This window comes from Eschrichtius robustus, chromosome 16, assembly GCF_028021215.1.
Source record: "Eschrichtius robustus isolate mEscRob2 chromosome 16, mEscRob2.pri, whole genome shotgun sequence".
Classification (NCBI taxonomy): Eukaryota; Metazoa; Chordata; class Mammalia; order Artiodactyla; family Eschrichtiidae; genus Eschrichtius; species Eschrichtius robustus.
In genome coordinates, this window is record NC_090839.1 from 72,163,510 (window position 1) to 72,188,777 (window position 25,268).

At 47.9% G+C, this 25,268-nt stretch overlaps 1 protein-coding gene across 1 annotated transcript; it reads left to right on the forward strand.

Annotated features, from left to right (window-relative positions):
- SCNN1G (sodium channel epithelial 1 subunit gamma) lies at positions 1-25,031 on the forward strand. Its single transcript, XM_068566132.1, has 13 exons — positions 1-37; positions 3,400-3,747; positions 5,727-6,036; positions 7,498-7,688; positions 8,685-8,788; positions 11,335-11,498; positions 19,530-19,628; positions 21,178-21,295; positions 21,870-21,948; positions 22,047-22,104; positions 22,293-22,351; positions 23,718-23,793; positions 24,084-25,031. The coding sequence occupies exons 2-13, from the start codon at positions 3,431-3,433 to the stop codon at positions 24,462-24,464; spliced, it is 1,956 nt and encodes a 651-aa protein (XP_068422233.1). The 5' UTR covers positions 1-37; positions 3,400-3,430; the 3' UTR covers positions 24,465-25,031.
- The last annotated feature ends 237 nt before the right edge of the window (positions 25,032-25,268 follow it).

The following is a 25,268-nucleotide window of genomic DNA, read 5'->3' on the forward strand; positions in this document are numbered from 1 at the left end:
GCACACGCTAGCCGCGGACCCTTCGGAACGGAGTAAGGTGAGCCCAGCCGGGTCGGGTCGCACCAGCTCGGGGGTTTCAGGCACCGGAGTGGCCTCGGGGTCCCTGGGTTTCCCGGACACTGTCCTCCCGGTCGGCGGCGGAGCGGGCATCAGCCCGGGGCTGCCTCCCGGTACCTGGGATGCTGGGACACCTGCCCAAGCCCATTCGATCCAGCTTTCTGCTGTCTGCCCTCGCCGTGGCCCGGGACGCAGAGCTGGGGCGGGAGACGTTTCTGAATTACTCAGAAACCGGGTCTGGGGTGTCCGGGGCCGCGCCCCGCCTCGTCTCTCCACCCAGCACCCGCTCATTCCCTTCCTGGCCTTGGTGAGACGCGTGGACCTGACCGCGATCGTTCCTTTTCCCCTCTGGAATGTTTTCTCTGTGGTGACTGGGGTTGCAGAATGTAGCAAACACTTGAAGCGGGTTGGTTGGGTTCCTTCCGGCGGCCTCAGCGCGGGCTGCCCTGGGGCAGACGTGGCTTCAGCCACAGCAGCCGGTCTCTCGGCGCGGGGAGGGCAGGGGCTGCAGAGTCGCCCCTCGGGAGGAGCGCGGGTCTGGCACCCAGAGCCCAAGGCTTGGGTTCCATCACTGAGGTCTAGGGGATAGTTGAGGTCGGGAATGGGCGAGAGGGGTGCAGTAGAGAATCATGTGGGACCCCGGAACTCCAGAGAATTCTTTTAATCCTTCCTCCCGGTGTGGCATTGGACAAGTTGCCTAAACTCTGCACCTCAGTCTTCTCTGTGCCTCATATAATAATAATGGGGATTAAATAAGGTAATGTGTGAAAAGAGTAGGAGGAGGAAGTCTGGGAGTAGAGTAAGGGGTCAATAAATGATAGCTGCTATTATTTCTGTTGTTCGTGCTGTTGCTGTTGTTGTTACTGTTATTATTATTATTATTTGAGGAGCAGTTTGTAGTTAAAGGCATGGTTTTAAATCCCAACTCAGCCACTTTCTAGGGTGACCTTGGGCAAGCTACTTAACCTCGCAGTGTCTCAATTTCATGAGTATAGTGGGGAAAATTATGGCGCCTATCTCAGAAGATATTTGTGGAAATTAATTGAGTTAATACCTGGCAAGTGCTTAGAAGAGTGAGTGCTTGGGTGTCAGCTACTAATTCTTCCACAAGGGCATCATGTTTAATCAAGCAGTATAACCTAAAGGTAGCTACAACCTTGCTTTGTTTATAAGTTGAAATATTATTTGTGTGAACATGTATATGTTTTATGCTGTGCAAGATGGGTTCCCTTCTTTCACCTGTGGTTTCACTAACGCTGGTGGCTGATCCACCGGGGTCAAGGTAGTCCTGGGGAAGGGGCTGATGGGGCAGAGGGACCCCAGGAGTTATCTTCAGTGAGAAAATGGAGGGTGTGATGACAGAAGCTTCCAGAATCACAGTTTCTGTTGAGCATTCACAGAGGAGAAAATCTTCCCTGGGTTGCAGTTTTATTTAACAGGAAATTTGTACCTGGATCTAGGTTTCTTAAAACAAACTCTTGCTAATTTTGGCTTTTGGATTGTAGTGAGAGAGGAGATGAGGATGGGCAATATTTTAAATGATAAAACACAGTAAATCACATTCCTCTTGCCAAGAGGCTTCTTGCATAATTTTGAGGGTCAGAGATCACAGCAAGATCATATACGTCTGTGGAGGGTTAGAGTGGTCTGCCTGCCTTTGGATGTCTCACCTTCCTCCCACAGCACTCTACATCCTTGCCATCAGAAACCTGAAACCCACTAACATCGTTAACTTGAAAGCCTCCCACCTTTGCCCCAGCTCCTGATTTTGGATAATACCCCATGGGTTCAGGGTGGAGAAAAAGTATTTCCTCAATGCCAGAATCCTGCCTGAAGAATGTGATGGGGCAAACTATGGTCTTTGTCCCAGACCCAGGCCTTCTGGGGGGCATGGAGACTACCCTGTATATCCTATCCTACTAATTCGAGTATATCCTAATTTGCCTCTGTCACCTACGGTAGGCATAGGAAACAGAGTTTCCATATACCCCCTCCCCAGTACCAGTGCTCACCAATGCTAGTGTTAGGAAGTGGCCACACTACCTACCCAGAGTTTGGAAATTAAATAGCTCAGGATTCCATCTCTTTCCACCCCCCACTTTAGTCCAAAGGACTGTTAATTAACTGTCTTGGGGAGGGGGCAGCACCCAGCACAATACCAGGCCCCTCAAAGCATATACCATGGTGATAAAGGCTGCAAGATTCCAATCCAGCACCTCCACTTACTAGCTGTGTAATTTTGCACAAGTTACTCCTCCTCTCTGAGCTCATTTTCCTCCTCTGTAATCTGGAAGTAATAATAATATACCTACCGTATGGCATTGTTGAAACATGAACTGAAATATATAGAGAGATTATATATATTTGGAGAGAGATTGATTATATATATGATATATGGAGAGAGAGACTGTATGCATTTGTGAGGCTAATGAGACTATATATTATTTTAGTTCATTTTTTAAAAGATTATTATTTCACATTGTAAAGTTTCTGTAATTCAGGTGCAGCATGTATGTTGATGAACGCGGTCATTTGCTTTCCAACACTCTTCCCCAGACAAAGCTGTTATTACATCAAAGTGTATTCTCCAAATTCTCTTAGAATCAAGGAAATATGGCATGGTGCCTGGCAAATATTAAGTGGTCAATATTTGTAGGCTATTATTATATCAAGTGCTCTAGAAACACTAAGGGCTTGACTGTAAAGAGAAGTGAGACAGAAATGAAACAGAAACCCTCCACTTGCAGTAAATCAGCTGAGAAAAGGCTGGGAAGATACGGCTGGGCTGGAAGGGACTGGACATGGTCTAGGGTGGCTGCCCGTAAATTCTCTTGGCAGATTTTATCTGTTAGAATCGATTTGCAAGGTGCTTGCTCTGTGCCAGACGCTGAGCTGGGCACCAGAGGGCAGGGCGAGGCAGGAACGATGCCCTAAGGAAGGCAAGCTAATGGAGACACTAAGATCAGACCCCTGGATGCTGTAATCACGATGGAGCTTGATAAGAGGGGTGTGGAGGCTGATTGGGATGGGGTCGCCCAGAGGGCTCCTGCTCCAAGCACCCAGGGGGAAGGTCCTGCAAACCGTACAGTGATTTCACAGGTCACACCCCACCCAGCCTCCACACAGCTTGGCCTGGGGGCCACAAGAGAAGGAGGCAGCTCTTTGGCAGCTGTGGTGGCCCAAAAGCAAATATCCTGGAGCAAGGGCCAAGGCCTCAAAGCAGACTGTCCAGGCCAGAGGGAAAGAGGAAGGCAGCCTCTGAGGACATGAGGGCTGGTGCTTCCCAGCGCCCAGCCTCCGGGCTGTGCCCACTCACCTACTTTTTTTTCTCTGCCCCTCCAGCTTGCCTGCCCCGCCAAGTCCCATCTTCACCATGGCTGCTGGAGAGAAGATCAAAGCCAAAATCAAGAAGAATCTGCCCGTCAGGGGACCTCAGGCACCTACCATCAAAGAGCTGATGCAGTGGTACTGTCTGAACACCAACACCCACGGCTGCCGCCGCATCGTGGTGTCCCGTGGCCGCCTCCGGCGCCTGCTCTGGATTCTGTTCACGCTCACAGCCGTGGCCCTCATTTTCTGGCAGTGTGCCCTCCTCATCTCATCCTTTTACACCGTCTCTGTCTCCATCAAAGTCCACTTCCAGAAGCTGGATTTTCCTGCTGTCACCATCTGCAACATCAATCCTTACAGGTAAGAGGCAGGAGCAGGGACAGAGAGGAGGGGTCATGCCCCCTCCAGGTGCCAGTGCCCTTCCCAAAGGTGACACACTCCAGCCTGCAATCATGCTTTTTAGAAATTTGAATTCATTGCCAGTGTTGGTAAACTGCCCTCTCCCAGGTTTTAGATCTGTACCAAGATTTCAGTCCCATCAGCTACTTCTGAGGATGGGCTAGCTCAAGGAAGGCAAGAGAGGGAGGCTGCAAAGATCACTTTTGCTTGGTGGTTGGGCCTGGAATGAACTAGCATTCCTCCTACCCTGGAGACACACACACACACACACACACACACACACACACACACACACACACACACACAGCCCAGCTTAGCCATTTCCCCTGAGCTCTCCAAGCTCACACCCTCACTCTCCCCTGAATATGAGCTGGAGGCTGACTCAGACATGACACCTAGGTGACTTCCAGAAGCATCTCAGCTCATTTGAGCGAACCCAGCCCCACTAATTGAGATCACTGGGCTCTGGGCAGGATCAGCCCTTGGTACTGCCCAATTGTCTGCTGCAGGACCTGTTCTAAATGGGTCATTGGAATCCTTCCCAGGATTATTGAAAACTGATCTGTGAGGCAGATCAGAATCTGGCAGAATTTGTCAGAGCAGGTGTGAGGGTGGGGAGAAGGGAAGAGCAGGGGAGGAAGACCTTCAAAGGGAACTAACTCGTCCAGAGTCATCAATGAGTTGATGGCAAAGCTCAAACTCAACATCAGGTCTAAACTCATTCTCCACCTCCAAGTCTGTCTTTCTTTCTTCCTTCCTTCTTTCCTCCATCCCTCCCTCCCTCCTTTCCTCCCTTTACCTCACCCTCCCTCCTTCCCACCCCCCTCCTTTCTTCCTTTCATCCATTGTTCCATAATCTTTTACTCAGCATCTACAAACTGTCATTCACTGTGCTAGATTCAGGGGCATGGAAGTGAATGACCCAAACACAGTCTTTGTCCTAGTGCAGCTGATGTTGTAGTAGAGGATTGAAATATTAACAAATATAATTACACTAATAAAATTAATAACAGTGACCATTTAACAGCATATATGTGTGTGTGTATATACATATATATATATATATATACATACATACATATGCACAGAGATATATGGATGGATGGATAGATAGATAGATAGATAGATAGATAGATAGATAGATAGATAGATAGAAAGAAAGAATAAACTCACTGACTCTTGCCAATAACCCCATTTTACAGGTGGGGAAACTGAGGCACAGAAAGGCTAAATGGCTTGTCCAGGGTCACACATCCAGAACCAGAATGGGTACTGGAACCCAGGTAGTTTGGCTCTGGAGTTTATACGCTCAGTCACTATGCCGTGTGGCCTGTGCCCCTAGCAAGGGAGAGAGAGAGTGGGGAGAGTTAAGAGGGAGGCCAGGACCATTTGGTATTGTGAAAATTAAAAGATGGTGTTGTTATGCTTCATGTAGTCAACTCCCAGATCATGCTTCTGTGTTCTTGGGGTCTGTCAAGGTAACAGTTATACCTCTTCCCTCCCAGCATTGATTCGAGGAGAACCCGCGGGCAGGGGCAAGTATGCTGGGTAGAGACAGAGCCTGCCCCCTTGGAAGACTCCTGGTTAGCAGTTATTTACTTGTCTTCACTGTGGCTGGTTTATGGGAGGCACCTGACAGTCACCACTCCAGAAATGCTGGTTGGGGCAAACTCATCAACACACCCTGAGAGCAAGCAGACAGTGGTGGCAAAGGTGAAACCACAGGAAGTCACACAAGGGTCATATGGGAGCCTGCCCCGTTTACTTGAGCCAGTGGTCACATTGGAGGGGGCAAATTATAAAAGGCCTGGTTTGCTTGGCCAAGGGCTCTGGGGTGATGGGCACAGGCTGACGCACATCGATGGAAAGCAGCATGGGGAAGTGCCAGCTTTCTGCCAGAGGGGTTTCCCATCCCTGACTGCTCCTTCCCACCTTGACAGGTACAGTGCCGTGCGGGACCTTCTAGCCGATTTGGAAAAGGAGACCAGAGGGACCTTGAAGACCCTGTATGGCTTTTCAGAGATTACATCTCGGAAACGCCGAGAGGCAGAGTCCTGGAGTTCGGCCAGGGAGGGCACAGGGTCGAAATTCCTCAACCTGATCCCGCTGCTGGCTTTCGATAAGGGTGAGACAAGCAAGGCAAGGGACTTCCGCACAGGACGGAAGCGGAAAGTCAGTGGGAGAATCATTCACAAGGCATCAGACGTCATGCATGTCCATGAGTCCAAGGAGGTGGTGGGATTCCAGCTGGTAAGATGCACATCCTCACGGTTTCGGGGAATGGGATGGGATAGTGGGTCCAGGGAGGTTTCTCCTTTGCCATTAGCCCTATAGTCCCACAGGAAGAAACACACTCAGTTAGGGTGAATCGGCTGTAGGCAACTGAAACTGATCCAGGCAATCCTAAGATAAAAATGTCTTAGAAGGTAACCAGTAGCTCATGGAGGCCTCCTGAAGGACAGAAATTAGGGAAGATCCAGGGATCCCAGTGGCAAGAAATGATGAAAAGTCGTTTCAGATACTGCTACTGGATTAAATAAGCTTCAACTGTTTTCAGTCTTCTTGTTAATCCAACCATAAAAATGGATTCAGATCCCATTTGGGGACTATCTGATTGGCCAAGTTTGGGTCACCTGATGGCTCACATAGGGTAGGACATCCTGATGGACAGTCTCAGCTGACTGTATCCAAAGGGTGGAAGGAAATTCTACCAAAGCAAAATTGGGGTGCAGATACCAGAAGGAAGAAAATAGATAATGAGCAGCAGAAACACAGCGTTCCCAGCAGTACTTGCCTTCACGAGGTGCTAAAGCCTGACTTCTCATCTCTCCTTCTTGGTCCCATTTGAGGGACTCTGAAGAAGCAGCCATTCACCAAAAATGAATTCCATTGCCTTCCTGGCCAAACTCAACCATCACCCTCCTCTCTGTGCCCCAGCCACCTCTGCAAGATGAGAACTACCTCCACTTTATAGTCTTGGTTGCTGATTGTGAGACCTCATGGCTCTAGTTGCAAATCCTGGGAAAAAATGGCCCTTTCTCTAAATCACTGAGCTTTTTTGAAGTCTTCCTGTGTCCTTATATAAGATAAAGTTCTCCTTGATACCAAAATCCATCCTTTGGTGTCCATCTTTTAGGAGAGTTTTCAAGCCCTGTGTGATGAGAACATCTGGAATATACCACAATTTCCCTATAACACTCTCATCATTATGTATTTTAAATGCTGGTCCTCCCAACTACCTTGTGAGGTGGGGAAGGATGGTATTTTGGTCAACATTTTGTAGGTGAAATAATGGATAGGTAATGCCTTGCCCAAGATTCTTCAGAGAGGTCATGGCAGAGTCTGGGCTAGAATCTCGATTTCCAGACTGTTGACCCAATAAGAAATGGTGAGGGTTGGGTGGGAACTCAGTAGCCATAATCAGTCGAAGCCTGGATGTCTGGGGACCCTGAAGAAGCTGGTTTTGCTTCTCGCTTGGTAGGGAGTCATGAGACTGAGGCTCTGTGTCCTTCCTTACTCAGCCCCTTCTTGGTCCTTGAGGCTTGAGGATGATGTGTCCCAAGCCCCAGAAGTGAGAAGAAGCCCATCCTTGCCCCACATATCCCTCCTGTTCCCCTGAGTGTTTGATCTAGAGTTTCAGTTCCTTACGGTCCTTCTGAAGGCCGCTGGTAGGGCTGATAGCTTCATCCTGGTGTCTCCTCCTATTCACAGTGTTCAAATGACACATCCAGCTGTGCAGTCTACACCTTCAGCTCGGGGGTTAATGCCATCCGGGAGTGGTACAAGCTGCACTACATGAACATCATGGCACAGGTGTCTCCGGAGAAGAAAATCAACATGAGCTACTCTGCTGAGGAGCTGCTGGTCACCTGCTTCTTTGATGGGGAGTCCTGTGATGCCAGGTCAGTAGGGGAAGGCTGCTCTCTCAGCTCCAAGGACCAGCGGCTCTGAGTGCTGGGCTCCTTGCATGCACCCGAAGCTCAACTAGAGGTCTTGGGAGCAACAGGTGCTCTTCTCACTGACCCTGACTTTTGGAAAATGACTTATACAGGAGCTCAGCTCTAGAGTCATGAGGAAGGTGGAGATGGTATAGAGTCAAAATGTCCTTAAATTCATTAAATTACTCATAGAAACAGAGTAGTTGATGGTGGACATATAACCTTGTATATTACCATCACACATACCAGTGAGAACCACTGATCTAGTACAGGAAGGAAAGAAGAAAGGGAGGAAGGAGGGAGGGAAAGAAGAGGGAGGGAAGAAAGGTCTATGTACAGATGTGTGAACTTTCAGAACTTTCCACCTTTAGATAACACTCAGATTCCTGGTAGAGACTGGGCAGTCATGGGACATTCTAAAGTGTTCCTGCTTATCTGAAGGGCTTTCTTCATTCTTTTGAAATACTAAGCCTTTCTATATGTTAGTTGATATACTGACCCTTGCAAAAACTGAGTGATTGGAATCGTGTCTCCCTGAAGGTTGGGTTCTAAAGTCAGTATAAGGACACATATGATGTGATTCCTTTTCTGGGGATTATTTGCTAGGAATTGGAATGGAAAAAAGTCAAGTGTTGGCTGAGAAATTCAAGAGTAGAGGAAATGGGGGGCAGATATATTGGCCCAAAGAAGGCCAAGTCAGGATGGAGATGGAGGTGAGAAGATTAAGAGGGAGAACAGAAAGCAGAGAGCGGTTCTACATCAACATGTGTCAATTGGATGAGGGGCCTTGTTTGTCATCTATCAGAGGAAAGATGGGGGAAGTAAGTCATGTCTATCATCCATTGTCAACAAAGGAGAGCTGGCCCATTAGCACTGCCCATTTGGACTTCAGCTCAGGTGCATGAGGGGAGTTCCCGGCACGGCCCTTTTCTGACCTGTATTCTCCCCCCCCCCCCATAGGAACTTCACACGTTTCCACCATCCAATGTATGGGAATTGCTACACATTCAACAATGGACAAAATGAGACTATCCTCAGCACCTCCATGGGAGGCAGTGAATATGGTAAGGAAATCTGCACCAAGGAGATCCTGGGGTGCTCTAATGGCAAGCATGCTGGCAGCAGGACAATTGGGGATGCTTTAGGCCTTCCAGAGATGCAGGCTTTCCCCACCTGGCCAGAAACTTGGGGCACAACTTCTCTTCTTGCAGTGTTTCCATCAACATCCATATCGGTTCTTTCTTTCTTTATCAGAGTCTGTTTTCCTTTTTGACATCTCCTCTTTGCTTTTGAGAGAGCAACAGGGACAACCCTGGGGTTTCTTCTCCCAGGGAAACCACTTGGGTTTAAGCTTGTAACTGGAGTGAGTAATGTTGGGCAGGCAGCTTCCAGATGGGCTTAAATCTAGATGTGCTGAACAGGAGATTAGGGAAGCAAACACACCTTTATCTTAGTTAAGATGACAGATTCTGGAGCCAAAACCCAGCTCTGCCACTCACTGTGTGACCCAGTGCAAGTTACACCCCTTCATCTATAATGAGGGAATAATAATAGTATCAATGATACGAGGTAATTGAGAAGACAAAATATAAAAAGCACTTAGAATAAGACCTGATACACACTGTATTAGTTTGGTTGGGCTGCCATAGCAAAATATTACAGATGGGTGACTTAAACAACAGACATTTATTTTCTCAGAGTTCTGGAGATTGGAAATCCATGGTCAAGTTGCTGGCAAATTCAGTTTCTGGTGAGGACTCTCTTGCTGGCTTGCAGTTGGCCACCTTCTCTCTGTGTCCACACATGGCCTGTCTTCTGTGGAGAGAGAGAGCTTTATTGTCTCTTCCTCTTCTTATAAGAACACTAATCCTATGGGATTAGGGCCCACCCTTATGACCTCATTTAACCTTAATTACCTGCCTAAAGTCTGTATCTCCAAATACAATCACATTGGGGATTAAGACTTCAACATATGAATAGGGTGGAGGGGGCAACCTTCGGAGAGGCACAAAATTCAGTCCATAACACACACTAAGCACACAATAAATGCTAGATGTGGTTGTCATTACTACTATTACTACCATTACTACCATTGCTGCTGCTACTACTATCACCACCAATAATTGCTACCTCCAGTATTAGTATTACTACTACTCTACTACTGTGACTTTTGTAGAGAAGGCAGGAACTCAACAGACTGGACTGGTTTACCCACAAAAGGAATTCTTAAAAGGTCCTAAACAAATTGAACATGATTTGATATATAGATATGCTCCTACAAGGAAAGGCAAGGTCTTGTCATGGAGGAAAACCCACTTGGATTCCTCATCTTTGTTACTGTATTCTCTGTGTTCTTACCAAATCTGCAAGAAACCGTAATTCAGGACACTCACGTCAGTGGGAAGAAGTAGTCTGGGAACTGTTGCACAATCCTGGCTCTGCTGCATGTGGGCTGTGTGACCTTGAGCAAATCACTTCCCCACTCTGGGCTTTGTTTCCTTTACTTACAAATAGAAGAAGTCAGAATAACTCTCAAAGTTCTCTTCTTTCAAATCATATAGGCCCCGCTCTCATTTGTTTACCAAATGTTTATTGAGTGTCTTCTGTATGCCAGGCCCTCTTCCAAGTCTTCGGGACACAGTGGTGAATAAGACAGATGCCATCTCTGCTTTCAGGGAGCTTGCATTTTGTTGCAGAGAGACAGATAAATGAGTGAACAAGCACATAGATATTACCTGGTTATCAATCCTAGTGAGCGCTATGAGGAAAACAAAGCAGCACCAGGGTAGAGAGAGTGGCTGGGGCTGAGATGGGGGGTTTATTTCAAATAAGGAGGTCCAGAAAGGCCTCTGGGAGGAGGGTTATTTAAAGATGGAAAATACGCATTAAGGTCCATAGAAGAGCATTTTGGGCACTAGCAAGTCCAAGGACACCAAGAAGGAAATGGATTCGGTGTGCTCTAGAAACAGAAAGAAGACCAGCGTGCTTGGAGCTTCGTGACGGAAGGGGAGAGTGGAATGAAGAGGGAGTCATCATCATCTCCCTGAGAGCCACAGTCAGGTTTCTGGACTTTATTCTACGGCATCCCCATGTATGCAGTGAGATGCCACTAAAGAGTTTCAGGCAAAGGAGTGACCTGATCTGATTCCTGATTTTAAAAGGTCCCTCTAGCTGCTGGGCTCAGATTAGACTGCAGGCGCAAGCAAAACAAAAAAGTGGGAGCAGGGAGAGGAGTTAGGATTCACCACTGGTGTCTCTCCCTGAGGGTTTAGGCAGCCACAGCTCTGTGTGTCCCTTTGGGTGCCCAGCAGAACTCCCCATCTCAAAGGACCACATGGAGATTCATGTCTTGGGCAGGGTAGTAGTTTTCCTTATGCTTAGCAAACCTGCAGTAGTGACACTGTTTCTGAGCCCTATTTTGTGCTAAGCCCTGGAGACAGAGCAGTGAACAAGTCAGGCTGGAGTTTCCAGTCTCACCCTTGTCTACCTTTCACTTGTGGGAAATGCCTGGGTCTTGGTTTTGAGACTCCCAGAGCAGTGGGAGAGGTAGGCTACCACCAGGGAATGTTCTCCTGGCTTTTGACCACAGCAGGCTGCCTTATCCTCCCAGGGCTGCAGGTCATCTTGTACATAAACGAAGAGGAGTACAACCCCTTCCTGGTGTCCTCCACTGGAGCTAAGGTGATTGTCCATCGGCAGGATGAGTACCCCTTCATCGAGGATGTGGGAACAGAGATTGAGACGGCCATGGCCACCTCCATAGGGATGCACCTGGTAAGAGAATATTCTGATTCCCGTCGGCTTGGTGAGGAGGACAGATTTTGTTGAAGGATAACCAGTGAGGTGCAGCTTATGGAAAAGAGTGTTGGTTTCAAAAGGAAGCATGGTCCAGTATTTTCCAGTGGTTAACCCAGTGGTCATTCTAGTAGTTATACTAAAGGCTGTCTTTGTATCTTTTGTATGGATGAACAAGGACAGGGTGCCATTTTGGATAAGAATTGAAGGAACCTTCCTTGTTCCAGAGACAAATGTCAGCATTTATGGAACCTGTGCTGGTCAGACACTAACTATGTATTTGTCACTGGTATAAATAGAGCAGATTAACACCTTTCTGGGACACCTAGAGGCCACTGGGGCATGTAAACCACTATTGGAAAGTCATTGGGCCATCAAAGGTCTATTTGGACCATCCTACTTCCATCAGTTTCACCTCATTTACCGAGAGCCACTCCCCTCAAGTCTTTGACATTTTCTGACCTCACTAGGTGCTGAGAACACTCATACCTGTCAACGAAAGCACATCTGGGCTGCAGACTCCAATCCCTGAGTCAGTCATGCCCAGTGGAAGCAGAAGGGCAAGGCGAGGAATGTGCTTAGACGCCCCTGGCCACGCTTGTACAGTCTCTTGTTTGCAGGCCTGCGGTCTTTTTATGCCAGTCTCTGTCTCACTCTGTCTCACTCTCTCATTCTCTGTCTCTGTCTCTTGCTCTATCTAATAGAATTAACTATTAAGTACTTATTTAAAGGGAGTATATGCACAAAGTAAAACACCCAAACAATACAAGGAGCCTACCATGCAGATGTATCTCCCTTCTATCCCTGACCTCTGGTTCCCTCCTTCCTCTGCACAGAGACTATTGCTGCTGCTTCTGTGTTTCGCCAGGGATGTGATAGTCTTCTTCAAGCATGTGTGTGCGGGTATAAGCATTTCTCCTTTCATGCAAATACAAGATACTGTTCTGCCCCATTTTTCACTTGATACTATGGCTTGGAAATAGTTCCATATGAATACACATGTAGATTCTGCCTCATTCTTCTTAAAGACCCATAATATTCCATTGTGTGGATAAGTTATTGAAGCAATTCCCTGTTGATAGACTTGAGATTGTTTCCAGGTACAACTAAAAGCAATGGTGCAATGTGATGTGTAGTCATCGATTGCTTCCCAGAAGTATATCAGTCAGTATGCATATTAGCCAAATCGCCCTCCAATAAGGTTGTACCCACACAGGTATTAACCAATTTTTAATCTTTGCTAATCTGTCAAGAAAAAAATGGTATCTATTATAATTTTTGACAGTCATTCTTAGTGGCATTTTATCACCTATTTATGGAGGAAAAAAATCTCCTTGTGGACTCTTTGTTCATGCCTTTGTTTATATCCAACCTTAGTATCCCAAATTAAACATCTTAGCCTTCATCCCTCATAAATTTTTCCTCCAGAGCAGTCGTTTCCAAACTTGTTGATCAGTAGATTCAGATCTGCTGAATCAATATCTCTGAGAGATGAGCCCAAGGATCTGTATTTTTACCAAACTCCAGTGGTCATTTCAAGAGGCCACAAACTCAGGAACCTCAGCTTTAGAAACCTGAGTAGTTCAGAATGAGAGAAGAAAAGTGTGTCTTCCTAAGAGAAAGTAAAGCTAGGATGACACCAGAGCTTTAGCACAGCCATAAATGATGGATGGCTTCAGAGTGAGTTATAAAGTGATATGGTGGGCATTGGGGCTTGTATATTTCTCCATCATCTATTCATTCAACAAGCATTTTCTGAGCACATCCTGTGTGCTAGATGCTGGGGCTACATCAGTGTCCCCAGGACTGTCGCTGTCATTTTAGAACTTAGGGTCTAGCAGAGAGAATCAATAACAAACAAAAAATTGCACAGGTGATTAACTCTAATCATCATAGGTGCTGAGAAGGAGAAATACCGGATGCATGAGAGCATATCACAGAGATGCCTGATTTAGGGCTTTTTAATAGGGAGAAGAGGGGAGCTCAAGGGGTGCTTTCCTGAGGAAGTGGTATTTAAGTTGAGACAGCAGAGAGGATAAACTGGCATCTGTGGCTTCAGTGCCTCACCATGTCCCATCGAAGGGCAACCCTGGACAAGAGAGAACATCAGGTTGGCACATCTGTGAAGCCGTGTCATTTAGTGGCTTTGCTCAATGCGGGAAATTTGTTCCAACATGAGAAGTGTTGTGTACCAACTTGGGCTGTGTGAATGCTGATCGCCCAAGGAAAAATCTTGAGCCCCAACCTGCTCAAACCGTGGTTTGAAAAGACTTTAGGTTACTACCTTTTTTTTGGCCGCACCGTGTGGCATGCGGGATCTTAGTTCCCCAAACAGGGATCAAACCCATGCCCCCTGAATTGGGAGCACGGAGACAACCATTGGACCACCAGGGAAGTCCCTTTAGCTTACTACTTAAGGAACCAGGTCTCTGATTCCTCTGTTCGCTGGCAGATTACAAAACTCCCAGATCAGAATAGTGAACATTTTGATCCAACATTTCTCAGGCAGTTTTATACCTTGAAGAAGCACCTGGGATTTACAGCACATTCTGACCTTCTGCCTCTCGCAGTATCTGCAAACTTAGAGCTTGGGAAGTACAAGAGCTAAGGAATTGCCCTCTGGTTTTCTTCTCTGAGCTTAGAAAAATATCCATCACACTGTTAAGCAAATGCTCTCTTTAGCAATGATGGTAAACAAAGACATGGGTCGGTTTTCTGCTACACTTAATTTGAGATATACAAAATCAAAGCCACAGAGCAGGGTCAGGAAGCTCTAGTTCCGATTTATGAGCATTTAAAACAACAAAAAAACTAGGGATTACTGAGAGGTCACCAGTGAGTCACTAGCATAAGTCCAAACAAACTAGACTTCCTTCCTTTCTTATTTATTTTTTATTTAGTTATTTATTTACTTTCGATCGGCATGTTAAACTGGTAGACTCAGTTTGTTAGGCAGTTGGTTAACTAATCTTCCTTCATTCACTGAGGCATGTGTGTCCAAAGCACTGGATATTCAGAGATGGATACAACAGAGCACCTACCTTCAAAGATTCAGCTTTAAGAGAAGATAACATACCTTTGCAACGCAGGTCCAAGCTCTGTGGGAACAGGGACCTTCTCTATCTTGTTCCCAGGCTCAGTTCTTAGAACGTAGTAGATCCTCAGTAAATATTGTTGGATAGATGGATGGATGGTTGGGGGCCAGGACAGAAGCTTTTGGTGAAGGCTTTCTAGGTGATGGATTCTTAAAGGACAATTGTCAGGCAAATAGTATCAGGAAAGGCTAGTCCAGACAAAGGGCATAGCAATTACAAAGGGGTCGCAGAAAGGATTTGAAGCCATGTAGTGAGTCATTCTGAAAAACCACTTTGGCTGAAGGGCAATCAAGATACTGGAGACAGCGCAATATTTACAGTAACACTAGAAAGAAATGATGAGGCCCTAGCTGAGGCAATGGCTGTGGGGATGACCAGAAGTGAATGGATTTGAGAGATATTACAAGCAACAGAGTTTGACAGCCGAGGTCACTGAGGAAAGGCCAGGGGGAGTTAGATTGATATTTAGGTTCTGGCTTGGGTAGTGGGGTGGATGGAAGTGCCAGGTTCTAAATTAGGGAATAAAGAAGGGTAGGTTTGGGGGAGAAGATAACCACTGCAGTCTGGGACATACCCAAGTTGTTGTGCCTTTGGGAAATCAAGGTGAAAACGTCCTGCCAATAGATGCTGTGAACCTGGGGCTCAGGAGAAAAATCCGGGGGCCATGGCGGGGTTGAGGGTGGGGTTACATCTAGCATAATTCTAGACTTGGAAAGAAATGCCATCACCCAAGACCTGAGACAGAATGCAAATGTTTAAGGGCTGAGCAGAAAGAAAATGGAGAAATAGAGGGACCAAAGTAGCAGCAGAAGCTGGAAAGGGTTGGTGTCAGAGAAACGAAGAGGGTTTCCAGGCAGGTATTAGCTAAGGTGCCAAACGCAGTTGAGAGGTCAAGCGAGGTAAAGGGCAAAAGCTGTTGGGTTGGGCAACCAAGAGGTCACCGGTTCTCTGCCAGAGCAGTTTTCAGTGGAAGGAGTGGAACAGAAACCAAAGTACAATGGGTTGGATCACGAATGAGAGATGAGGAAGCGGGCAAGGGCAAATTCACCCAGGGGAGTGTGGAGCCAGGCCCCGGAGAGGGGCGAGACTTCACTGTCATTGCAAACCTTACTGTATTTTTTTTTTTTTTAAGATTTATTTATTTATTTTTGGCTGTGTTGGGTCTTCATTGCTGCGCACGGCTTTCTCTAGTCGCAGCGAGCGGGGGCTACTCTTCGTTGCGGTGCACGGGCTTCTCATTGCGGTGGCTTCTCTTGTTGCAGAGCATGGGCTCTAGGTGCGCGGGCTTCAGTAGTTGTGGCACGCAGGCTCAGCAGTCGTGGCTCGCAGGCTCTAGAGTGCAGGCTCAGTAGTTGTGGTGCATGGGCTTAGTTGCTCCGCGGCACGTGGGATCTTCCTGGACCAGGGCTCGAACCCGTGTTCCCTGCATTGGCAGGCAGATTCTTAACCAGTGAGCCACCAGGGAAATCCTCCTACTGTACATTTTTATCTTAAAGCATGCACACACTTCTCTTCACAAGCATATGTATAACAGGGATTAAGGGCTCAGACTTTGGAGCCAGACAACTGGGGTCCAAACCCCAGCTTTGCATTTTGATTGTGTGATCTCTGTGTCTCAGTTACCTCATCTGTAAAATGGGGATGATAATAATGTTACTGCATAGTTTGGTGAGAATTCAATGAGTTGATTCATGTGAAAATTGAAAACAGTGCTTGACATGTATTGGGTGCTCCAAAAATATTGGCTATTACTATACACTTTTTTAAGAAAAGAGATGTGAAGGGAAGGAAAAATATTTGAACCAAAAAGAGGGGTTAGGGAAGATTTTTCTTGTCCTCGTGATACCCTACTGAGTGAGATATTGAGTAAGATATTGATCTCTTCCATATAGTATATAGAAAGTACTAATTATTTGCCATATGTGTTGCAAATATCTTTCCCAGTGTGTGCTTTCATTTTAGTTTTCATTATGCTTTTTCACATGCAAAAACATCAGATGTTTACATAGTCAAAATCTTTGTTTTCTTCTTTAGTCATTATGTTTATTGAGGATTTTCCCTCCTTGAGATCAGATACTGAGCTGATTTTCCTTCCAGTTATTTTATTATTTCATTTAATAGTTTAACCCACTAGAATTTTATTTCTGCAGGATGTGAAATGCAGAATTCCTCCAAATTCTTAACAAGTAGTCCTAACTTCATATGTTGCATAATTCTTTTTTCCTCCATTGATTAGAAACGTCAAAATAACTTTTATAATTATTTATATCTATAAATTATTTTATAACATTACAAATAACTTTTATAATTTACTACAATTTAAAAACAGAACAAAAGAAAAAAGAGTTAAAACACCCGTAATTCCACCTAGAGCCTCCTGCTGCCACCTGGGCTTTTCCCTGGCACAGTTCATACCTTTAAAGATGGGAGCTAAGGACTCTGTGCGACTGCTCTCCTCCCCCAGGATTCTCAGAAGGAAGCAGATAGGACCTCATTTTGATAAAAAGGAGTCCTGTTCCCACATACACCCACATACAACACATGTGCACGCAGACACCTAATCACACCTACACATACCTGTGCATGCCACACACATATCTATCTATCTATCCATCTAAACTTGCACACACTCTCACACACACATACATATATACCCATTCTCATTTTTGGGTCCCTAGGGGTCAGGACAGAAGCCAAAATGTTTCCCCACCCTGCCCAGGTCAGCACTTCTGGTAAACTGACAGTGAAGTGGGGGAGTGAAAGGCGGCGGGGGAGAGAGAGCGAGAGCAAGCCAGGACTCTGTCCAAGTTCATCTAGCTGAGGCTTTGAGAAGCTAAAGACCTCTCTTCCCCTCTAAAAAGGCCATTTGCCCCATCTGCCCCAGCCCCAGGTGTTTCAGGAAGTAACCTGAATAACCCAGGAGCTCTGAGTTTGATAAGCATCGTTGCAAAGTGAAGGGCCATTGAGTATTCAAAAAGCATAAAAATCACAATATGACTTCTCACAATCGGTTTTCTGGAAGTGGTCCATGGGCTGGTTCTCAAAGCAAAAAGAGCCTCAGCCACCTTTGCCAACTGCACAGGGCTTACCTGCGTGGACGAACCCTCTCCCCTAGATGCCAGGGTGTTGAACTCTCCCCACAGGCAGGTAGAGCCCGTAGCTGACACTCTAGGCTCTGTGGACATCCTGGGCCTGGGGTCTCCAAGGGACATCCGATCAGGGAGACTGCTGCTTGGAGAAGCTTAGAGGGTAGCATTGAATGGAGGTGCCCTCGAGGGAAGCCACTGCTTGGCATCTTTGTGCCCAGATCCCAGCCCAGCCCTGGCATGCACTAGAGGCTCTAAATCAGTTTGCTACCCAGCTATTAGAGGAATGAAGTAAGTCTGTTTATTCTGTACTGACATGGAAAGACACTCACTCTTTATTATTAGTGAGAAAAGGACATTGCAGGGCAAAGTGAACGTGTGATGTGTGTCTGGATCTCAGGATCGAGATCTGACCTGTTGGAGTGGGTACCCAGGGGAAGAGAGGAAACCAGACGGCTAGGCTACTTTCTTCTCTGCTTCTTCTGTTTAAACGTTTTAAAATGAGCACGGTCTTTTGCCCCAGAGGGCAAATTACTTTGCAATTAATTGAGGGAGACTAATGGGTCAACAGATGAATTATAATACAAACAGAAAGAGATTATAGCCACTTGAGATGTCTGTAGTTTCTACCTGCACCAAACTTCTTGATTCCTTCCCCCCACCCAATCACCTTTCTCTCTGTTCATCCAGTCTTCAAAGGAAAAAGAATTTTCTTCCCTCCCATAAATCTGCCATCCATTTGCCCTTTACCCTCCCCATTTCATAAAAGACAAAACAAAAGTCTTTGTACACACACACACACACACACACACATACACACCTCAAATCCTAGCTATGATATGGTCACAATATATTCAGTTGTTATTCCCCCTTGGGAGATATTACCCTTTTTTTTTTTTCTTAATTGGCTTGTCTGGATTGTTCCTTTGCAGTGACAAATATGAAGCTAGAACCAAACGTAGTAAGCTATAATAAAACATAATTTAATAAGGCTTTCGAACAGTGAGTTATGATGCTCTTACCTCCTCTGATCAGGGTATCATTCTGCTCTGCTGGGTATTCTTTGGTCCTCTCTAAGAAAGTCCATTTTTTCAAGTCAACTTCTGGGACCAGAAGACAAGAGGGTAGGAAATGAGTCCTTCCTTGAGACAAGGACCCCATGCAGCAAAGTCACTGCTCATCTTTCTAATCCCTCCAGCCCCTCCCCGTGGATTCTCCAGTGGCTCACTACATTCTGAAAACCAAATCCAAACCCAAATTTCTCAGCACAGCTTAGGAGGCCGCCATGATTTGGCCTTGGCATCCCTCTCTGACCTCATCTCCAGCGACGGCTCTCCCTTTTACCACGTTCCGGCCACCCTGGCCCTCTCCCGCCTCCAGCCTTGCTACTCCCTCTGTCTAATCCTCTTCCTACCTTTCTTGGCAAGTCCAGCTCTTTGTTGCCATTCCATGTCGAGCCAACATGTCCTTTTCTCAAAGACATCTTCCCTAACCACTTTTGGGAAGACTGCCCCCTCCTCCCAACCCCTCTCGTCTCTCTACCCAGTTTCATTGATCACTATCAAAAAAGATCCAAAATGATTTATTTGCTTTTTGACCATCTGTCTACCCCACTAGAATGTGAGCTCCACAAGAGCATGGAACTTGTCTATTTTGATCACTGTGGATTCCATAGTGCCTAGAATAGCATCAAGCTCCTAGTAGGTGCTCAATAAATATTTGTTAAATGAATGACTGGGTAGCTGCTCAGCTCCTCGAAGCTGCTAGAAATGCCCCTTCTCTGGGTCCTGGGGGAGGTCAGGGCTGAATGTGTGCTGCTGTGATTACAGACGGAGTCCTTCAAGCTGAGTGAACCCTACAGCAAGTGCACGGAGGACTGGAGTGACGTGCTGATCACGAACATCTACAATGCTACGTATTCCCTCCAGGTACAGGCTGGAGGCAGCACCCAGCCCCGGGTTGTGGCCTGGACCCAGGAAACAAAGTTATATATAGGCTGGGGTGTGTCTGGGACTGGGAACTGAGGTTAGAATCCTGGGGATCATCCAAGGACCTCAAGGGCAAATGATGCCAGCTGGTTCCGGTCCTCTTCAATCCATCTGTAACCAGAGCTTAATTGATTCATTGAGGTTTGCATGGAACAGAATGTACAGCTGAGATCCACTTCCTAAATTGGCCTTGGCGAGTGAGGGACCGGAGGAGGAAGCAGCCTGGGAGAGGCACTGGGTGAGGGGTGCCCTTCACCCGCTGATGGCTTTGGGCAAGTTGTGTACTCCTCAGCAGTCACTGGGGGAGTTTGGATTGGATCAGGGGCTGCTAAGGGGCAGCTCCCAGGTCCCTTCCACCCTGCTCACCTGGTTTTTCTGGATGGTGTTTAAAAGTCAGGGAATTTCACAAGAAAACCCAGATTTCTAGCTTCTCTTGAAAAACAAGATCTGGCAACATTGGACCCATATTCCTACAGGATAAACAGTGGGTGGAGTGGCCTTATCAAACAAGACATGTTCTCTGGTTCCCCGTGGTCTCCACCGCCCGCTAGTGTATTACCTATGTCAACCCTTGAGTGAGATCACCTGTTACACTGCCTCCTGTTCTGGCAGTCTGCCCCTCACCTCCCACCAGGACACTAAGAGAGCCAATGAGAATCATCCCAGCAGAACAAAAGGACCAGGCGCCCTGAGTGCACTGAGTCCACTAGCTTCCACCAGAGCTGAGCTGAGGGGTGGTGGAGACACTGAGTGAAAAGAGACTAGTAGTCAGACAATGTCTGCTTGTAAGAAATAGAAACACATTCACACTGACTTCAAGACCAAAAAAAAAAAAAAAAAAGGGGGGTGGGGGGGTCAGCTCGTTGGAAAGATACTCTGGATAAAATTTAGTGAGAGGCTACCATTTACAAACACTTTACATCTTTCAATTCATACTCACAACAACTTCATGAAGTAGGTCTTGTTATACTTATTTCAAAAATGAAGAAACCAAAGCATCAGAGAGATTAAGTAACTTGCCTGAGGTCACACAGCTGGGAGGTAGCACAGCTGGTATTTGAACTCAAGCAGCCTGCCTTCCGAGCCCACACCGTTAGCTTTTATGCTATAAGCTTCATGGATATTATGATCCCCAGGGATCCAGCCTGGAGGGCTTGGACCTGAGAATCAGAAAGTTGGGGGCTGGGTTTGTTTCTCTCTGTTTCTTAGCACCTGCTCCAAGTTTCCCACTTATCTCTGGGTCAGCACTTACATGATGGAAAATGACCACCGCAGCTCTAGCTCAACCTGGCCTCCACGTCTGTTTAAATTCCCAATAAATTTTCTAGCTTTGTCCCTGTGGCCCTATCAGCTGTGACATGAGGGGTACATTTATGCTGTCTGCCAAGGCTGTGGGAAGCTGACCCTCTCCGACTGAGGGATGTAGGGATGGGGTCTCCGGCATCCACGTGCAAGGAGGTTAAGGGAATTCCTGGGTCTTGTCTTTCAGATCTGCCTTCACTCGTGCTTCCAGGCAAAGATGGTGGAGAAATGTGGGTGTGCCCAGTTCAGCCAGCCTCTACCTCGGGGAGCCAACTACTGCAACTACCAGCAGCACCCCAACTGGAGTGAGTGAGACCCACCCCCGCCTTCCACACCCCAGGAGCGGGGTCAGCCCAGCCCTGGCAATAGCTAAGGCGCTCCCGGGACCCTGCCCCTATGGCCTTTGGCCTGAGGGAGATATTGATAGAGAGACACCGACCAGTTTCACTCCTGTTGTGAAGCCTGGCTTGAATTCTACTTTCTGATTAAGGAACAAATGCTACACCCCAGCTTGTGCTAAAACCTTGACCACCTCTGTCAACTCCAGGAGGTAGGAACTATTGATAGTATCCTCTGACAGAACAGGTAACTGAGGCTCAGAAAGGTTAAGCAACTTGCCCAAGGTCACACAGCCAGGGAGCAACAAACCTAGACCCAAAGCAAGGGCTGCTAACCTGCCCCCGACCCCAACTCATGTTCTTAGCTGTGGCAGTATTCTGTCTCTCAAAATCACAAGCCAGAAATTGATTCCAGAGAACTAGTGTTTGTAGAAAGTGGAAGGTGAAATCATTAGAAGGAGACTATGGGGGCACCACTGGAAAACCCTAGGAAGGGTCCTGTGACCCCAAAGCTCATGCCACCCTGCACTCTGTCCCTCAGTGTACTGCTACTATGAACTGCACCAGGACTTTGTCCGGGAAGAGCTGGGCTGCCAGGTGCTGTGCAAGGAAGCCTGCAGGTGAGTGGACCCAAAGCAGTGGGATGAGCAGGGCTGGGCTGGGCTGGGCTGGGCTGGGCCAGGCCACCCACCCTCACTCCATGCCCTTCTCCACTTAGCTTTAAGGAGTGGACACTGACCACCAGTCTGGCGCAGTGGCCATCTGAGGTTTCCGAGGTGAGTTCTCTGTCCGCTCTTCCCCCTGGCGCCCTCAGCCTGGATCCTCATGTCCTGATTGTGTCCTCTGGCCTCAGGGGTGATCCACAGGGGAGCCCTGGGTCAGGGGCTGGGGCTGAGAGGGGAGGGCAGACAGGCTGGCTCTGGTCCCTCCGGGCATCCCCAGGCCACTTCTTTCTCCACCACAGAAATGGTTGCTGTCCGTTCTCACTTGGGACCAAGGCCAAATAAAGAAAAAACTCAACAAGTAAGTTGACCTCCGCCCTGCTTCCTCTGCTTCTGCCAGCCCCCGTCCCAGCCTCCTCACTTGATTCCTCAGTGCCAAACGCTCTCCTTTTCATTCATTCATTCATTCATTTCTTTATGCAACAAATATTTACCGAGTTCTTATCATGAGCCAGGCCCTGCTCGAGGCCTGGGGCTCTCAAACTTTTTGACCATGACCCACAGTATGAAAATACTTTTTCCATTGTGGCCCATTGAATACGTAACTGAAATAAAATTGTCATGAAACAGTACTCCCTTATGATGTACAATGCATTCGGGCTGCTTCTCAAATGTTGCACACTCGGGTACCAAACCAACTGTTCACATCCATCCCGATTGGTGACAGCACAATTCTGAATGATTAGTGCCCATATCAGTTGATAAAAATTTCGAATCTCTCTGTGGATGCAATCTGATCTTTCCTATTTCATTTTGTAAAAGGTACTGGTCATGACCCAGTAAGTTTATTTCATGGCTTCCTGATGTATCTTGACCCACTTGGAAAAATACTCCTTTTGAGCCATGCAGCTTCTAATTCCACTTGAATTTTCCACATCAAAATTCACTTCCAAGGGACCTTTAGCAAAAATCAGCCAGGGCAGAGTTCAGGGACCTCAGCAGATGGAGACAAAGATGGGAGAGGGTGAGGGGATTGCCGTGTGAACCCACATCTCTCTGGGCCACTACTGTCTCCACAGTGCCCAGCCCTGGGCCAGATCTTTCTAGGTTTGAATACCAGCTCTGCCAATCATGAGCTGTGTAGTCTTGGGCAAGTTACTTATCCGATCTGTGTCTCAGTTGCCATATCTGTAAAATGGGTATGATTAAAACATACCTGCCTCATAGGGTTGTTGTGAGAATTAAATAAGTTGACTCACATAAGGTTCTTGGAACACATAAGGTTCTTCCAGTGCTTGGCAACACAGGAAGTGGTCAGTAAATGCTAGCTGTTATTATGGTTATTATCATTATGACCTTATACCCAGCCTGCCTCGCTCATTTACACCACTTGCCTCTCTCCTGTACATGTTTTAGACTGCAATCGAACAACTACAATGTCAAGGTTTAATGAAGAACATTGTGCTGTGGGAATGCAGCTGAGGGAACTTAGTCTACAGGTGGGGAAATGGTTTTTGAGTGAATGAATGAACCAGCCCCAGGCCAGAGGTGTGCTCTGTGGTGCAGAAGGAAACCCATACACCAGGTTCTAAGACCCTGTGGAGCTCAGAGCCTGGTCCGTGCTGGGGGCTGGGCAGGAGAGAGAGAGCCATGCTGAGAGGCTGTCCATCTGGTAGAGTACAAAGGCCTCCAACTCACCTTGGCCCCACCTATTGGAATCTTTACAGGACAGACTTGGCCAAACTCTTGATATTCTACAAAGACCTGAACCAGAGATCCATCGTGGAGAGCCCTGCCAACAGCGTGAGTGGCTTCCTTCTGGGACCTGTCCCGGGTCTGCGAGTGTACGCATCTGCCTGGCCCTGGGGAGCAGAGTCAGACTGTGGGGATCCAGCCTGAGCTTGTAGGGGCCCCAAAGGCCAACCAAGCCTCAGATCAGGCAGAGTAAGAGGAGACAGGAAGGCTGTCCCCATTTTCCCGCAAACCTGTTCGGGGCCAGGGCTAGCCAGTGACTCCCTTGGGAACTGGGGTCTTGGCATGAAGCCAGCTTGGCAGGGGTCCCTTCTGATAGTCTGGCTTGGCCTCCCTTGCAGATCGAGATGCTTCTGTCCAACATCGGTGGCCAGCTGGGCCTGTGGATGAGCTGCTCCGTCATCTGCGTCATTGAGATCGTCGAGGTCTTCCTCGTCGACTCCCTCTCCATCGTCGCACGCCACCAGTGGCGCAAAGCCAAGGAGTGGTGGGCCCGGAGACAGGCACCCCCCTGGCCCGAGGCTCCCCCCAGCCCTCAGGGCCGGGACAACCTGGGCCTCGATATAGACGATGACCTGCCCACTTTCACCTCTGCCTTGTGCCTGCCTCCAGCCCCAGCAGCCCAGGTGCCGGGCACACCGCCCCCCAGATACAACACCTTGCGCTTGGAGAGGGACTTCCCCAGCCAGCTCGCGGACACTGAGGTGCCAGCTGAGTCCTGAGGCAGGCTGGGGAAGAAAGACCGAGCCAGGACCACCAGCCATGGTCTGAAAGCTTAGACCCTGTCTCCTGCACACAGAAGGGATCCTCTGCACCCCCTCTGGGCTTTTCAGAGACATTGACTACGGGTCTCCTTTGAACAAGGCGGGGCCTGGGCACAGTGCAGGGGACTGTTGGACCCCACCCAGCAATGCTCCCAGCTGCCCAGGATGAGATAGTTCCTGCAGCCCAAACCCTTAGGACATCTGCTACCGAGACAGATGGGGCCCAGGAAACGCGGCCGGCCTGGACAAAGGCCAGGAGTGAAGCCTGACCGAGTTCTCCGCCAGATCTTCAGAGAGAAAGACTCCTCCAAAGCCCCGAGCTGGGGGTTTCAGCCACTCCCCCAGCCTGGGCTGGGACCCAAGGATGTGACCTTAGGTGTTGAGGCCTGACGATCACTGCCTGGGGCCAAAGACAGGAAGGAAGAAGCTCCAGGCCCAGAGCCGTTCGCGAATAAACTGCTTAGTCACTGACGTGGGGGCGAGGTCTGCTCTGTGCCCTCAGGCAGGAGCTGGCCCGGAGTGCTTGGAGCGTGTAGAGGGGAAGGGTGTACTGGAGGGAAGCCTGGGGGGTGTGACAGGAGGTCCTCACTCCAGGGGGGGCGTGGGACATATTCTGGGCAGCCAAGCCAGTGCTCTGGGCCCTTTCCCCGAGCAGAGAAGGGCCAGGTAAAGGACACTGTTGGACACTACTGTCCAGTGGTAGCCCGAGGCATAACGGATGATCTCCTGATGACCAGCCTCAGCTACTCCTCCTCCAGGGCA